Source organism: Parus major, chromosome 3, assembly GCF_001522545.3.
Source record: "Parus major isolate Abel chromosome 3, Parus_major1.1, whole genome shotgun sequence".
In the NCBI taxonomy this organism is placed as follows: Eukaryota; Metazoa; Chordata; class Aves; order Passeriformes; family Paridae; genus Parus; species Parus major.
In genome coordinates this window covers 46,081,267-46,095,815 of record NC_031770.1, presented here as the reverse complement: position 1 = coordinate 46,095,815, position 14,549 = coordinate 46,081,267, and the positions used below count along the sequence as shown (strand labels likewise).

The 14,549-nt window shown below is 43.5% G+C and overlaps 1 protein-coding gene across 4 annotated transcripts in view; it reads left to right on the top strand.

Moving 5' to 3' along the window:
* The window catches only part of GREM2 (gremlin 2, DAN family BMP antagonist), a 47,695-nt gene that overhangs the window by 29,230 nt on the left and 3,916 nt on the right, over nucleotides 1–14,549 (top strand). Inside the window, exons 2-3 of one of the 4 annotated variants that reach the window (XM_015622039.3) lie at nucleotides 9,237–9,750; nucleotides 9,892–12,066. In XM_015622039.3, the coding sequence (XP_015477525.1) occupies nucleotides 9,238–9,744 (507 nt within the window). In that variant the 5' untranslated portion in view covers nucleotide 9,237 and the 3' untranslated portion in view covers nucleotides 9,745–9,750; nucleotides 9,892–12,066. Of the gene's footprint in view, nucleotides 1–4,942; nucleotides 7,174–9,236; nucleotides 14,170–14,549 lie in introns of those variants that run through there. The other 3 variants (XM_033512684.1, XR_004496357.1, XM_015622037.2) reach the window with 3 other exon arrangements.

Here is a 14,549-nt window from a genome sequence, read left to right as displayed (position 1 = left end):
ACTCAGACACTTCTGAGTAGGACATCTCACTCTGCTTGGGACAATTCACATGTGCTCACCAGGCAGACATTTGTCTGTGGTTGGTTTCAAAACCACAAGTTCCTGAAGCTGAAATAGCAACAAGATTTAGGGCTTTTAATCATAATGATACAAAAAAAAAACCCCAACAAACCAACCTTTGCCCAGTTACCTGCTAGTATTCAGAGTGTGTTCCTAATCTCCTAAAAAAGGAGATTTGCTCCATTACCACAGGTACTATAGGATGACTTTGCTTTTACATTTCTTGCAGCTTTCATTCCTTCTCTTCATTTCACTTTTTCTGTTTTAACATGATAAATGCTGACACAATTGTTAAATCAAAATCTTTGCTACTGATAAATACAGGTCATATGAAGTTGATAGTGTCTTTCTTCACTGTATTACCTGGCTAACGTTTAGCCTTAAAAAGAATCCAAACCAACAAAACTTGCAGCATCGTTTCCTGCACTATTTTCTTCTATTTGGGGCCTTAGTAATTGCCTCTGTTATGTGTGTGTGTGTTTTTCGGGAAGCACTGGTATTTATCATAGACATAATCACAGAGGACAAGTAAGGTTAGAAGGAACCACAGTGGGGCATCTTGTCCAACCATCCTGCTCAAGCAGGGTCATCCTAGAGCACACAGCACAGAATTGCATCTAGACAATTCTTGAATGTCTCCAGTCAGGGATACTCCACCACCTCTCTGAGCAGTCTGTTCCACTGCCCAGTCATCCACACAGTGAAGACGTTCTTCCTCCTTTTGAGATGAAACTTCCCATGCATCAGTTTCTGTCTGTTGCCTCTTGTCATATTGCTTGGCACCACTGAGAAGAGCCTGGCTCCATCCTCCTGGCACTCCCTTCAGAATCTTTTAGGCATTGATGAGGTCCCTTCTCAGTTGTCACTTCTTGAGGCTGAACAGGCACAGCTCCCTCAGCCTTTCCTCATAAGAGAGTGCTTCCAGTATCTTAATCATCTTTGTTGTGCTGAGGATCCCAGAACTGGACACAGCATTCCAGATGTGCCTCACCAGGGTTGAGGGGCAGGATCATCTCCCTCAACCTGCTGGCAATGCTCTCCCTAATCCATCCCAGGACACCATTTGCCTTCTTGGCTACAAGGACACACTGCTGGCTCTTGGACAGCTGTTGTCCACCAGGACCCCCAAGTTCTTCTCTACAGAGCTGTGTTCCAGCAGCTCAGCCCCAGCCTGTCCTGGTGCAGGGGTTACTCTTCTCCAGGTGCAGGACCTTGCACATGCCTTTATAAAGTTCAATCGGTTCTTCTCTGGTCATCTCTCCAACCTGCCGAGGTCCTTCTGAAGGGCTGCACAGCCCTCTGGGGTACTGGCACCTCCTCCCAGCTTTGTGTTGTCAGTGAACCTGCTGAGGAGTCATCTGCCCCTTCACCTGAGTCACTGATGAACAAGGTAGACAACACTAGTGCTGGACCCTGGGGGACACCACAAGTGACAGGCCTCCATCTTGACATGTGCCACTGGGTACAACCCTCTGGGATCTGCCATCCAGCCAGTTATGAATCCACCTCACTGTCTACCCATCCAGCCCACACTTCCTGACTTGGCCTATGAGGATGTTGTGAGACAGGGTTGAAAGCCTCACTAAAGTCAAGAGAGGAAAAATCCACTGCTCTCTCCTTATCTATACAGGTTGTTGTTTCATGGCAGTCAGGTTGGTCAAGCATGATTTATTATTTGTGAATCCATGCTGACTTCTCCTGATCACCTTCTTGTCATTCATGTGGCTAGAGTTGGACTCCAGAATGAGGTGTTCCATCACTTTTCTCAGGGTTGAGGTGAGGCTGACTGGCCAGTAGTTCTCTGGGTTCCCCTTCTTGCACTTGCTGAAGACTGGGGTGTGACATTTACTTTCTTCCAGTCCTGGCACCTCTCCTGACTGCCATGGCCTTTCAAAGATGATTGTGAGCAGTCTTGCTATGGTGTCCACCAGTTCTTTCAGCACTCATGGACGCAGCCTGTCAGGGCCCATGGACTTGTGGATGTCAAATTTGCTTAGGTGTTCTCTAAGCCAGTCCTGCCTTCCAACATTCCTTTACACTGTTCTCCTGGGTCAAAGATGCCTAAGAGATGTCATTTCAGACCAGTGCAAAGAAGATGTTCGGCAACTCTGCATCTTCTGTTACCAGCATCCCCAATCCATTTAGTGAAGCATCCACATTATCCTTAGTTTTCCTTTTGTTATAGTTACATTTGAAGAAACACTTCTTGTTCTCATTGACGTGCTTGGCCAGATTTAATTCCAGATGGTCCAACCTTCCCTCTTTCATTTTTACTTCTCTGACAATCTCTTTATATTTATTCCAAGTGGTTTAACCCTACTTCCATCTCCTTAATGATGAAAGTATGTCAAAATACCAGGGCTGACTTCATCAATACTTTCCTTCCCCCTCTGTCCGGTCTTCTGGAGCTGTAGTTTACAACCAGTGATTCTCCTCACAAACTCCTGGTCCTGGCTTTAAAAAATTATCTATTCTAATTCTCTATTCCTCCAGCACTAATACTACTTTAAAAAAACGGAACAGAAAACCCCAAAGGTTTGCAAGCTGTGCAAGATAAGAAGGATTCAGCCTACGAAGAGCCTAATACTATAAATCAGTGATACAGTATTTAGGTCAATATACTTGGTGGCAGGATGAGAGTGGAAACTGAAACTGCTGGAGTAGTGTGATCCTTTAACACTAATGAAGTGACCAGCTACATTTAAACAGGTTTCAAATGAGCTTGTCTTTAGTTCTTGAAGGAAAGAATAGTTCAGTGGTTTTAAACATGAATTTCTGTTGGCAGTAAAGGCAGATAAGAAAGAGAGAGGACAAGATGAGGAGGAAAAACCCAGCATTCAAGCTGGTTAGTTTTAGTGTCAAGGGTTACTTTACTTTCCAGTTTCCTTCTGTCCTAAAATTAACACATAACATATTGCTGAAAGACAGGAAAATTGGCTGAGTTGTTGGTTTCTCTTATATTTTTGTGCATGGATCAAGAATTCTTCTAAACTTTCAGCCTTTTCAGTGAAAATTCAAGATAAAGCTCTTGGAAGTAGAAAATCTATTCAGTGTGAGCTGAATTAATATAGTGCAACATCCTTTCAAGAAGCATAGACTGTCTCCACCAGTGTTTTCTACATCCATTTTGTTGATTAATTACTTTATTTTTCAATAATTTAAGTTCACAGTTTTCAGGAACTGTCTTGATAAGGAGAATTTCTAAGTTCTGGCATTATTGGGGAAATCTTGTCCTGTTCTGAAGAATGCAGGCTGTCATTGTTGAAACCTAACTTCATCTCCCCCTTTCAAAAAACAGAGCAAGAGCTCACACAGTAGAGTGTGGCTCCTGGGACATCCAGCCTACGGGAGGACCTTTCCTGGTTCTTTCAAAGCTTCTTGGTGTTCCTTGTAGACAGTCTTGACTCTCTGGGGGAGAGGTGTTGGTGCAAAAGAAAAGGAGGGAGAGAGAAGGATCTCCATCCATGTGAGCCAGTGAGGGTGCTAGGAATTTATTAAGTCTGAAAGAAATGTTTTCTCCCCCAGACATCTACTGTTAGGGCTGTGATGCAACAAAATAGCTTTTTTTCAAATCACTATAGAAGGTTCTTGGAGGACAAGAATGGAAAAATTCCTGCCTGTAAATTTCTGTAATGGCATTTATTTGTATTTAAGTAATTGTTTTTTGTGTTTTGTGAAGTTGTTTTGAAAAGTGATGGGTTGTACTCCTAGAACATGGTAGCTACTGCTATAAAGCAGATCTGAATAACTGAATCCTAGCTGCTGTATTGTGTTTTTTACATTTTTAAAAGTTTGGTCTGCCCAGACTCCTGCATGCTTTGTTGTTGTAACTGGCCTCACTCTTGGCAATTTAGTAATGGGAATCTATTAATGATGGAATGATTTAATAAGACGCCCATGTCTCTGCAACAGGAGATACAGCACAGTGTTCAGTAACTGCTAATGCTGTTGGAACATGGGAGAAATAGTTTCCAAAGGATAGCTAAAAGAGAAAAATTAGCACCAAATACCTCCCTTGCACAAAGATGCCTGATTAGTCTTTATTGAGGTCTTTATGAGAACACTTTACCATTAGAATCAAGCCTAACTATTAATAAATTAAATAAATAGCATTTTTGGCTTCCTGGTAGAGAATCTGATATTTCCTGGCTTTCCACATCTGTTGCTAAAGCCAAGTTTTAGTTCTTTGAAAAGCTATGGCCTGGCTTGTCTTCAAGGAACGCTTCTTGTGTCCCATCTTAAATGTGAGAACTAACCATGTACATCGTGTTCTTACATTATTATACGTATGACTGGTTTATACAGATTCTTTTTCTGACTAGGTCTAATATGAAAGTAAATGGAGACTAGAAAAAAATGCAGGCTTCCTGCATTCAGCCACACTCAAGTGACCCCTGAGGAGATCTCTCATGTCTCTGAAGTTTGCAGTGTGGAAACTGGAAGCAAGTGATACAGGTGGTGAAATGTGGCCGTCTATGTACTGTACTACGTAATGGGGCCTGATTTAATCTAGTCTGTAATGCCTGCATTTTGCTGGTAGTTACAGAGAAATATTTGTCCAAGGGAAGCTCTGCAGCTGCTAACTAAATTTAAATTTTTCAAAAAGGAAAAAAAAAACCAAAATTTGTTTATCATCTTCCCAGCCACTGGCTCTCACAGTATTTGAGACTGTACTTCTGATGGGTGTATGACAGGTTTATAGTACTAAGTCTTCTTCCTTATGAATCCATGCTGTGATTAAGCTGAATTGGTAAAGTCTCAAATTCCATGGTGAGATAGGTTTTGCAGGTTTGGATTTTTTGGTTGTGGATTGGGTTTTTTTTGGTTGATGGGATTTTTTTGTTGTTGTTGTTGTATTTTGTTGTTTTGGTTTGTTTTAAATTGCATAAGACTTTTATTTCTGAATTCCCTCCAGAAAGACCTGGTGGAGAGATGATTGTGTCATACCTGTATCAGAGAGTTGGATACTTCCAGGAATGCTGATAATGCTGACTGCTCTGTAGGTGCTACAAAGTAGGTGCTAAAACAAACAGATGGGTCTCACACCTCCTGATTTCCTGAGCACCTAATGTAAAATATCACAGTGATCTTTCAGTTATATCCCTTTTTCTTTCTGTCCACTTGCCAGCTTGAAGTAGGCTGATCTTCAGAATAGGAATTCCCAGTAAGAATCTGAATCCTGAGCTGAGAAACTGGTCATGACTTTGAAAATCAGAGGAAACACTGGAGCGGCCACTCAGCACAGATGGGCACTGGTGTTACCTCCTGCCCTGCCTTTCAGAAGTAGCACCCACTTCTTCTCAGGGGGACTTCTCAGAAAATGATGATCTTGAATTCTGAAAGCAAATCCAGTGCTCCAATCCAGAGAGGACTTCCCTAAGCACAAAACTATAATCTATTTTGGGGGTTACACCAATCCATGCTCTGGAGCTGGATTACTTTTGAGAATGTATGAGTTGTAGGACCAAGAGGTTAGCATGTAAAAGGGAGCCTGCCTTGGTAGGTACTTTATGTTACACAGTAATTGGATACAAAGGAGAAATAAAGCTAAGGGCAGACACAGTGATTCCTGGTTTTCCCCTCCCAGCACAGTGACCTGACCTGTGAATGACAGCTGGATTTTGACATTCTCGCTTCCATGGCCAAGGATTTTTTACACTCCTGGGCCTGACAGCCCAACCCCAGCATGTTGGGTTTGATGAGTTTATGAACTCATACTTGATGCTGATTTCCGTTTCTGAAGGAGAAAAAACTTGCCATGTGATACGTAAATGCAGCCAGGCCTTGTTGGGTGTCTTGTGTAAAGTTAAGTTATTCTCAGCTCATGCACTTTAAAAAAAGTGTGGGGGGAACTGGCAGCAGCTGGCAACAATGCTTGAAGAAGTTGAAACCTGTCACAAAGGAGCTGCCACTGGGTCTGCTATGGGGACCCCAGTGCAGCAGGAATGGGGGCCCAGACTGGCACTGGTGCAAGTTGAAGGGGCGTTGGTATCTTGAGGCAGATCTCACTTGCATGGTCTCAGCCACATGCTGTTTCATTCTCTTCCATCTATGTAGGGCAGAACTGCCCTGTCCTTGCCAAAAGTCAGATTCTTCCCCAGTACGTTTTGTGTTTCTTCTCATCCCGCTCTGTCTGCAGACAGACAGCATTCACCGTCTTGCTTTGCATTCAAATTGAGTTTGCCAAAAGGTTCTCTTTCTTTGGGAGGCCTGAAGTATCTCTTCTCTTTGCATGTGAGTGCTGAAAATACACGTGTAGTCCTTGGCAAGTTGCTGGCATCGTGTGACCTTGTTTGCACCCTTACTTGCTTGAATAGGGGATTTGTGTGCCAGGGCTTAGAAAGGGGTGATTTGCAGGCTAGTAAGGGGTAACACTGTGATTAGAAATTCCACTATCTGACAGAATGCACATTTGACCTCCTAGTGTAGAATAGATTGTTACTCCATTATGTAAATATTTTAAGGTTCAAGTTTGATAAAGATCAATGACTGAAATAAGTTGTGCATTCCTACCTGTCTGTAGAAGTACTTGCATGTATTGCAGTGTTTGGTTTATAACTGTACAATAGTGGCTTTGATTAATAATGCTTTATTAGTTATAAACACATACTTACTGAATAAATCCTACTTACTCTATTGAATGTCTCTCCATGCCTACATAAAACCATTTAAGCAATTAGAATACTGCTATAGTTTTTCTCTATATTACAGATGTTGAGTTGTTAGTTACTCTGTCAGGTTTCCTGAATTTCTGTGTAGCAGTTCTGCTTGACCACCACTCTTGACACAAAAAGGAAATTTTATGTCCTTTCAAGTTACATTTTATGAAGAGAAAGGGCAGCCGTGGTAACACGGGGTTTCACAGAATTGTAGAGTCATGGAAGTTGGAAAAGACCTTAAAGATCATCCCAAGAAAAGAGGAGGGGTGGGGGAAAGGGTGTGTCTCTCCTGCTGACCTTTGCTGTCCTCTTCTATGCCAGGATCACAGAATGAGACTGGCGAGGCACGAGTATCTCTTGTGTTTCAAAAGAGCAGAAGAGTGTGCCTGAGAAGTGTGGCATAAGGCCATAAACTTGTGGAGAGCTCACCTCTGTCTTTTTCTAGAAGACAAAGGTTTGTAAATCTGGTTTCTTTTCCTCCCCTTTCTATATAAAACACAAAGCACTGGCAATCAGTTGTTTTATCTACTACTGAAATGCAGCCGTCAGTGCAGAATAACATGAGAACAGTTTCAAAGGAAACATGGAACGCTATATTCAACTGAAACTAATTACCTGATTAGGTTTTGGCCTGGCTGTGTGGGTTGACATCCAGTGAACTTGGCGACAATACATGCCAGCAAAGCCAAGTCTAGTCTTGCTTCGTTTAAAGGCTCTGGACAAAACTTCTTGGACTTGCATGCTGAATGCTAAGCAGTGTGAAAATAGGCCACTGATTTAAAGTACCCATGGCTACAGTGGGTGTTCAGTGGGGAGATGGCGTGGTTGCAGATGAATGAACTTTTTTGTGGTTTAGAAATACTGGTTTCCATTTAAAGGTGGTTCTGTTTCAAGCAAACACTCTGGTGAAATTTAACTCTGCATCAGAACATCCTCTGTTTACAGCTATATGATTATCACTTTTGTTTCCTTCAACACTTCAGGCTTCTCCCTTTAGAGATTTAGTCCAAGTCTGACATTGAGATCTTGTAGACTTAGAAAATAGCCTTAAGCAATGTTATCTCACTTAGTCTGCCAGAGTAGTTCCTTTTCTTTATCTCCACAGAAGTTAAACATGTTAGGTCAGCTTTATTAGGTGAGAAGCATTTGTTACTGCTATTGTCTTCTTTTGTGCCTTTATGGCAAGCACTTTTTTTATCTTTTGGTGTCATTGTTTGGAAAGTGACCTGTTTTCTAAATGGAAGTGTTAGATATAATTACCAGTGTGATGGCAGTTTTTTTGTCTAGGCATCTCTCTAAAGCAAAAAAAAAAATAAATATTACTTGGAAGGGTTTGAAGCTTTACCTTGAGGAGAGGGATAAGTCTTTCTTCTGTACGCTGTAAAAATATCCATTAAGAATAAAGGTGAATAGAGCACTTCAGAAAGACTTGGAAGTGTTCTAGTCTCCAAATGGGAAGCTTCTGTGCACCCACTTCTGGCACTGAAGAGATCCTCTGTTCTCCTTTCCCATGGAGAGGGATATGAAATGAACTGCCAAATGAGCAGTTCACGACCGAGCATTGACTTTATAAGGAAGTCTAGTGCACCTAGGCTGATGTTCTGGAAGCACATTGAGACACATTACTAAAATGGATTTGGATGAGAGCTGGCAAGAGATGCTCCACAGAACAAGAATACATAATAGGCAACCATAGGAAAAAAATATTTTTGCTATCTGGCTGACTATTTTAACTTAGCAACAAACTTATGTGGTAACTTATTCCTTAAAATCAAAAATAAATATTGAATCCTCTCATGTTTACAAACCTTCTTAAACCATTTTCCCAAGAGGCCTTGCAGTTGTGAAGTCCTCGAAGTTGTGTTTAAGCATTTCCTCTTACTGCAAAAATAAATCCGTCAAGATTCTGGCTTCATACAAAGACAACAAATACAAGCCTGTAAGTGCCATAAGAGCCCTAAGAAACTTCAGAAGCAATTTAAAATAATAAAAATAGTTTTTTGGACACCCCTTGCTACTTCTGTGGGGCGTGAGGCTGGGCTGGGACTTGGGGGCTGAAGAGACATGGGCATGCACTTTGTGTAACCTGGGATTCCCTTGCCATCCCAAAATCAGCTTTCACCATCTTGGCAAGAGGCTCTTGAGCCTTTGCTAGCCAGGATTTTGCCCAGCTGTTTGGCCCAGGATTTCACAGAGAAGGAGCAAATGTTTCCGGCTGAAGCTGCTGTAAAACCACCACTTCAGCCTCAAAGCATTAGTGTCCCTGTGGGGAAAAGCCAAGTGGCTGGAGAGTTTGGAGAGGGCTGAGGGGGAGCAGTCTGACTTTCCAAAGGGCCGCCTGGCCTCTTCATGATATGTAATCACCCAAGAATAGAGCTAATCTAGGAAAAGTGATGGGATTATAAAGGCGATAAGATCTCCACTTCTTCTAAAAGCGTGTGTGAAGTACCAGCTCCATTCCAGCTCTGTGGTTTGGAAATACGTTTCTCCTAACAGTGCCTTGCGTTGTCCTTGCAGGATGGTTTGGAAATTCGCCTTGTCCGTTTTTCTGATGGCAGCAGTGCTTCGAGTGTCGGACACCAGGAAGAACCGCCCTGCGGGTGCCATTCCCTCCCCGTACAAAGGCAGCGGCAGCAACCACTCGGAGCGGCGGCAGCAGCTGAACAAGGAGGTGTTGGCCTCCAGCCAGGAGGCCCTGGTGGTCACCGAGAGGAAGTACCTCAAGAGCGACTGGTGCAAGACGCAGCCGCTGCGGCAGACTGTCAGCGAGGAGGGCTGCATCAGCCGCACCATCATCAACCGCTTCTGCTACGGGCAGTGCAACTCCTTCTACATCCCGCGGCACGTCAAGAAGGAGGAGGAGTCCTTCCAGTCCTGTGCTTTCTGCAAGCCGCACAAGGTCACCTCTTCGACCGTGCAGCTGGAGTGCCCCGAGCTGGACCCACCCTTCCGACTCAAGAAAATCCAGAAGGTCAAGCAGTGCCGGTGCATGTCTGTGAATCTGAACAGCTCAGGCAAACTGTGAGAACAGGCATGTGGCTGCTGCTTGGTGTTGCCTCCATCAGCTTTACTGCTGCCTCTCCTCTCCCGCTGAGCAGACTGTCCATTTTGTTGGTGTGTTTCTTCTTTCCCTTTTTTTTTTTTTTTTTTTTAATGTTTTGTTTTCTTTCAGGAGGCATCCCTCCAGCAAGGAAAGGTTCCTTGTCACTTGCCTACTGGAATAACGCTTTTTAACCGGCTGTGTTAGGCACTTCACCATAAATATTTTAAATATCATCTGGCAGTTGAATCTTCTGGAGTGGAGCAGGCTCACAGAAGTTTGGATTGATCATCTAAGTGACCAGTTGGCTGAATCCAGCATTAAATGTTTCCACTGTGTGGAGTAAAGCCCTCTGCCCTACACTCCAGTTCCCTCCACAAGCTGAGAATGCCTTCCCCTTGCTTTCATCTGGAGCTTGCTTCTCTCACTTGGAAGTGCTGGGGTGCTGCCCAGGACTGGGGGACACGGACTGGGGAGAGTAACGAGCAGTAATGTGTGAAAAGCAAGCGAGACTCTCCGATGAGGCTCCTCTCCTCAAGACGGCTTCAATTGTGCAATGACAAATGATTCTGGGCTTGTTGTCTGAACGGCAGATCAGAAGCAAGGGGAAGAGGGTGAGGCACTGGGTCAGCCACGGTGACCACAGAGCAGACTGAGGGTGGGTTCTGATGCTGTTGTGGTTAGAGTATATTGAACACATGGCCTCTGCAGCAATGTTTATTTTGTAACCTAGCTATAGTAAACAGCTGTTTAAAGTATTATAGACCTAGCCATGTATATTTTTCTTGTGGCAGAGTATGCCAGCGATTAAAATATGTTAAGAGACTCAGTTGCTAGGTCGGTTGTCTGGTTTAAAATGGACATGGTTTTACTATGCTTTTGATAGGTTTTTGTATGTTAGATACATGTGTGTGTGTTTCTTACTCCAAAAAGGACAACATCCACTTATGACCTTATATTTATGCCTGCTCAAACCAGGGGAGGTGGAAGGGCGGTGGGAGAGAACACTTAAGGGAGTGATGTGTCCCGAAAGGTATAAAAGCACTGTCACACAAAGGACAAAGTTTGGTCATTGCTGGATTGAATACAAAAGCTACATACGTGTCATCAAGTTTTGGGAGTGGTGTCTCTCCCATGACTGGAAACCATGTTAATGTGTTAGTGTTAAAGGACAAATGCCTCAGTCAGTGCTGCTGGAATGGGTCACAGCTGTGGGAGCAGGGAGAGTAAGTTGTAATTGCTACACTATTGGTGGTCCACTCAGTTTTTGAGACCTGCACAATAAGTGTTGGTGAACACTTTCAGTTCATTTTAAATCATATTATATTGTTATTCAGTTGATGGAGTTTTACATGTCCTCTATACCCCATTTGTTACAGTTCTGATCTGTATTAGTCCCAGCTGCATTAAAATCCTGTCTCAAACCAGCCCCTTCCCCCAGACCAAAGCCAGTGTGCACACACGTGTCCGAAGCTTACAAATTAAGAATGACATGCTGACTCCCTGTGCATGTCTCACAGTTCAGCCTCTGCAGCCTGATGCCAGAGCCCCTCCCCACCAGCCTCCTCCCATGCAGCCACTTCAAGGGGTTAATGTGCTCAGCACTGTCAGAGCCACAGGTCTCCACTATGTGACACAGGCCTCCCTAAGAGGCTTTCAGGACTGATCTCCACCAGAGCTCCAAGCGGTTTACAGGGGCTGGCATGGGCAGGGTGAGGTTGGTCAGGTCTGGCAGCCCTGTGCCATGAACAGAAGTCGCTTTTCTGCTGTGACCTTCCAACGTGTCAGAAGTGCACAGGGAGACTCCTGGTGCAGGGAATGCTTTAGGGGCTCTTGCTGCTGCCCTGTGGCATCGTGCCAGCCCCAGGATGGGCACAGTTCAGTCTTGAGAGTGTGGGTGTGGTGCAGAGGGGGAAGGTGGCAATACAGTCTACTAAGACTCCTGGGGATCTCAGTCTTCATTTGAAAGGAATGAACTGAAAGTCAGACATTTTGGAGCAGAGAGAGAAAATCACCCTAGTAAATTCACGTAAGAAAAACATGCAAGAATCTTTACCTTTAAGCTATGCCCTGCCTGGGTTTTTCACCAGTTTGAAATATGAATATGCTGCAGCTTAAAGCTCCTTCTAGGAGCTGTGTTTATGTAAAAACTGAGTTGAGCTTGTAATGGTTAAAACTGTATTTAATTCTTGTTTTATAAATGACAACAAAAAATGAAGAAATGCTTTAAGTATAATGTAATTATTTTATAGGTCAACTATTAAATTATAGATTAAATAATAAAGCTACTCTAGGGTTATATGGCATCAGGTGTTTTGCTTCAAGAGTTTGTGTGCAACTGCTCTCTAACCAGTACATTCTCCAGCTGCCTTTTCACCCTCCCAAATATAGGTGAATAGTGTCTCACCCTGACAAGTTGGGAAAACCTAACTACTTCTCCCCTTGTTTCCCAGTACTTCTCCTCAGAAGTACCTGGAAGGCAAGACAAAAAACACACAAAAATGAGATGCACTATTCTTAGATTCTGGAGTTGATTCTGCATGCAGTTATTCTGGGTTTTTTGGTAAACTGCTAAGCAAAGCTCCACCACTGGCTGAAACATCGCCATCATTTACCACAAGAGAAGTAACTGACCTAAATAATTTTGTTTAAAATATATATAGACCCTTTTGTAACAGGTACCAAACTACTTAAAAGGAAAAAAAGTTCTAAGATATAGTGAGCTTCAGCTATCAGATATTGGTTGCTATCAGCTCTTGGACAGGCTTCACCATACGGCAGTCCAAACACAGGGTAGTATTTTGGGGTTTGTGGTTTTTTTCTTTTTCCTTTACCAACACAGAGGTAATGCAGTTTCTCAAGGGAAGATTTCTGTGTGGAAAGGGAGCTGTCACACTGATTGATGAACCTCCATGTGACCAGAAGAGATGCCTGTGATGGGTCTCAAAAGAAGCAGGAGAACCTAGACCACAGCAAGCAAAGGAGGGCTAGGTCCTTTATGGCACTACACTTGTAGGAGCCCTTTGCTGTCTTCCCTTCCCTGTCTCTTGCCCAAATCTTCTCACAGTTCAGTGTTTGGAGACTTTATTTTTTTTAGTAGCAGTTGCTTTAGAGAATTAGTGTCTTACTTTGCCTTGGCTCCCTGGGTGTGGTCAGGCTCCCTGCTCAGACCTCCTAAGTGCCTGTGTCACTTGGCTCAAAGGGAGCTCATCGGTCACCTCCTCCTCAAATGCCCCTCTCTCATTTCCAGCCATCTCTTGGCCAGCCTGCTGCTTTTGCAGGTCATGGATTGCCCAGCACCCACCTGAACCTCTGCAGCTTGAGGCACAGCCCAGACTCCAGCTCCAGTTCTCTCAGTCTGTTGCTGCCCAACTGCTGTACTGTCGTCTTACCAGAGGCATATGCCGTGATCCAAAAATCTCCCCCTTGTGGAAGCAATCCAAGAACAAGGTGAATCTCCCTGAGTAGATGGAAAAGCTGTAGGTCAGACAGATGTAGTTACTTCATAAAGTGGACAGGTGCTACAGGACAAGGGAAGAGAGCAGGGCAGTGCATGTTAAACTGAACCACAGTGGGACTGCCACGTTGGCAGTGCCCCAGTTTTGGGTCAGGGGCAAGTGAAATTTCTAAGAGGGTAAATCCAAGGAACAGCTGGGAATAAACAAGGTAACAGTGCTGAGGCAGTATGGACCCTTTAGTTAAGAAAGCCATCATTTTTTTGAGGCCATGGACTTACCACTGGATACTTTTAGAAGTAGGTTGGATGAGTATCAGATAGAGGAGCAGATGGGTCTGTTGTGGGAGAATAGCTCATAAAAGCTGTTCTGTAATGAGAATCCTCTTGATGGGTGGCAAACACAAATGGAGTGGGACATGGTTTTCTCTTTTCAACCTTTGCTGACGTGTGTACACTATCTTCAGAAAAACTCAACTTCATCAGTTTTCACTTATTCTGTCCACAGCAGTTTAAAATTTGTGTAACTGAAGTAACTGGTATAGTGGATTTATCACAAATTTAGCTTTGCTTTTAACCTAGAGTCTGCAACAAAATAATTGCAATGCAATGACTTGCTGTATGTTCTCTTAATGAAATTGATAATTGCTTTCCAGCTTTTTTCAGTGATCAGATCAAAACTGATCACTGAAAACTGGGCAAAAAAAAAAAGTCTGTGGAAGATCCCTCTAATTATTATTCCCACGGCCACAGTTGGTTAATACTTAACTAAGTTTTGGAAGTGTTTGGGGATGATGAAAGGTGCTACAAAAAAAGCTAACCCACTACAGTGTCATGACGTGACAAAGTACCATGCTTCTGAAAGGCTTTAATTGGCACGCAAAACAACATGAATCCTCCTGGCTCTTCATAAAAAACCAGATTGTTCTTGCCAGCAAGTCACATCTGCTGCTCAGGTATGAAAGTCCTTCTTCTGCTGCTGCACTTAACTAACAGTGAGCAATACGTGGTGTTAGTAATTAACAAAGGCTCAGAGTTTTTTCTGTGAGAACTCTTGTAGAATTAGGGCCAGCTCTTAAGAGTGCTTGATGTTGCAGTAAAGGGGAGGATTGCAGCAGATGAGGGGAGAGGGGACCAGTGGGGTGTTCAACCTCTTTAAAACATACCCAAACAAACAAACAAAAGAACAGTGGTCCAGAATTCTGTAAAAAGTTGAGTATGCTGCTAAAAACAAAGAGCAGAAGTGAAACTTGTGCTGTGAGTCCCCCTTTGGATGTTCTGTGGGTCCACTGTCATGCTGCACATAGTGGGATGCTTTGCATGGATGTTTGAGACA